The sequence below is a fragment of the Lottia gigantea genome, assembly GCF_000327385.1.
Source record: "Lottia gigantea unplaced genomic scaffold LOTGIsca_2348, whole genome shotgun sequence".
Lineage (NCBI taxonomy): Eukaryota > Metazoa > Mollusca > Gastropoda > Lottiidae > Lottia > Lottia gigantea.
Genome location: NW_008708674.1, coordinates 7,537 through 9,018, shown reverse-complemented (window position 1 = coordinate 9,018; position 1,482 = coordinate 7,537). Strand labels below are relative to the sequence as shown.

At 44.3% G+C, this 1,482-nt stretch overlaps 1 protein-coding gene across 1 annotated transcript; it reads left to right on the top strand.

The window, feature by feature from the left end:
* Window positions 1–982: 982 nt before the first annotated feature.
* LOTGIDRAFT_147368 (hypothetical protein) lies at window positions 983–1,363 on the top strand (the record flags this gene model as incomplete). Its single annotated transcript, XM_009055152.1, has 1 exon — window positions 983–1,363. One exon carries the CDS (start codon window positions 983–985, stop codon window positions 1,361–1,363), a length of 381 nt encoding a protein of 126 aa, XP_009053400.1.
* Window positions 1,364–1,482: the final 119 nt, after the last annotated feature.

The following is a 1,482-nucleotide window of genomic DNA, read 5'->3' as shown; positions in this document are numbered from 1 at the left end:
GACGCCATAAATGACGACCCGTTCCGTCTTGTTGAAGGTGGACATGGCCGAGTCCACCTTCATCCCACACAGTGCGGTTTGGTTGGCAGCATAAACCGCATCTGCCAGGAACTCAAAGTTCAGCCGCACGTTGCCGTTGGCCAGGACTTTGACCTCCGGAAGAGAGCTATACTTCCACTCTTTCCGGATGAAGTCGCCGATGACCTTCGACTTCGTGCTGCCGAAAGTTTTGCCCCCGCTTGGCTTCACTATTACAATGTTGGAGAACTCCGGCCTTGCTACCCTGGGTTGCATGGTAGCAGCTGGCCGACTCGCAACATCGGCATAGCTAACCTTGGTGGATTGTTGGGAGGCCATTTTAGCTGAAATTGAAGGTTTGATTAGTGCAAGTATAAAATATAAAATACAATACAATAAGACAGATAAGAGATAGCTATCAAGAATGCCTTGCAGACTGTGCAAAAATTGATAGTATGAAAATGAAAAGAGAACAACGAAACAAAACGAAACCTAGTGAAAGCTTTGTAGGACAGCTTGAATTTCTTCCGCCAAAGAAATTGTCGGCCGCCCAAAGAAAAGATAAAAGAAAAGAATAAAAAGGAACGAACTCACAAATTAGTGGCAGGTGTCAAAAGTTAATTGAGTTATACTTAATTAATACTTGACAGTAATCCGCTAATCCAATTTCACCAATCCAGACTAGAGAGAGAGCTAATTAGTTGTTCACAGTACGAGTGTCGAACTAATTATGTAGTAGTGTGTAGTGTAGTGAACACGCGCGAAATTTTCCTTTTATACTCGAAAATGGAGTCGAAAAATAGGATCGAAAGCTTTTCTCGTGAAATAGCGCGGACTTGATAGTGAGCACCGTAGTTTTCGACTCCATTTTCGAGTATAAATAGTGTTTTTAGTCGTCGCGTTCGCTTCATTCAGTTACTAGACTTTCGCACGACGACACCGTCTCACTAACTAAATTCACATCATGTCTGGACGAGGAAAAGGAGGAAAAGTAAAGGGAAAGAGCAAGACCCGATCATCCCGGGCTGGATTACAGTTCCCTGTCGGTCGTATCCACCGTCTGTTGAGAAAGGGAAACTATGCCGAGCGAGTCGGAGCTGGTGCCCCAGTCTACTTAGCCGCTGTTTTGGAATATTTGGCTGCTGAAGTTCTCGAGTTGGCTGGTAACGCTGCCCGTGACAACAAGAAATCCAGAATCATTCCAAGACATTTACAGTTGGCTATCCGAAATGACGAGGAATTGAACAAGCTGTTGTCCGGAGTAACCATCGCTCAAGGTGGTGTCCTCCCCAACATCCAAGCCGTTCTCTTACCCAAGAAATCCGAGAAGGCTGCATCCAAATAAATCTAGCGATTTATTTAGAATACACAAAAAAACGGCCCTTTTCAGGGCCACCCAAAATCTCAAAAAAGAGGGAAAAGTCTAAATCTTACATTTCAAATAAAGGATGTCCCCAATATCCC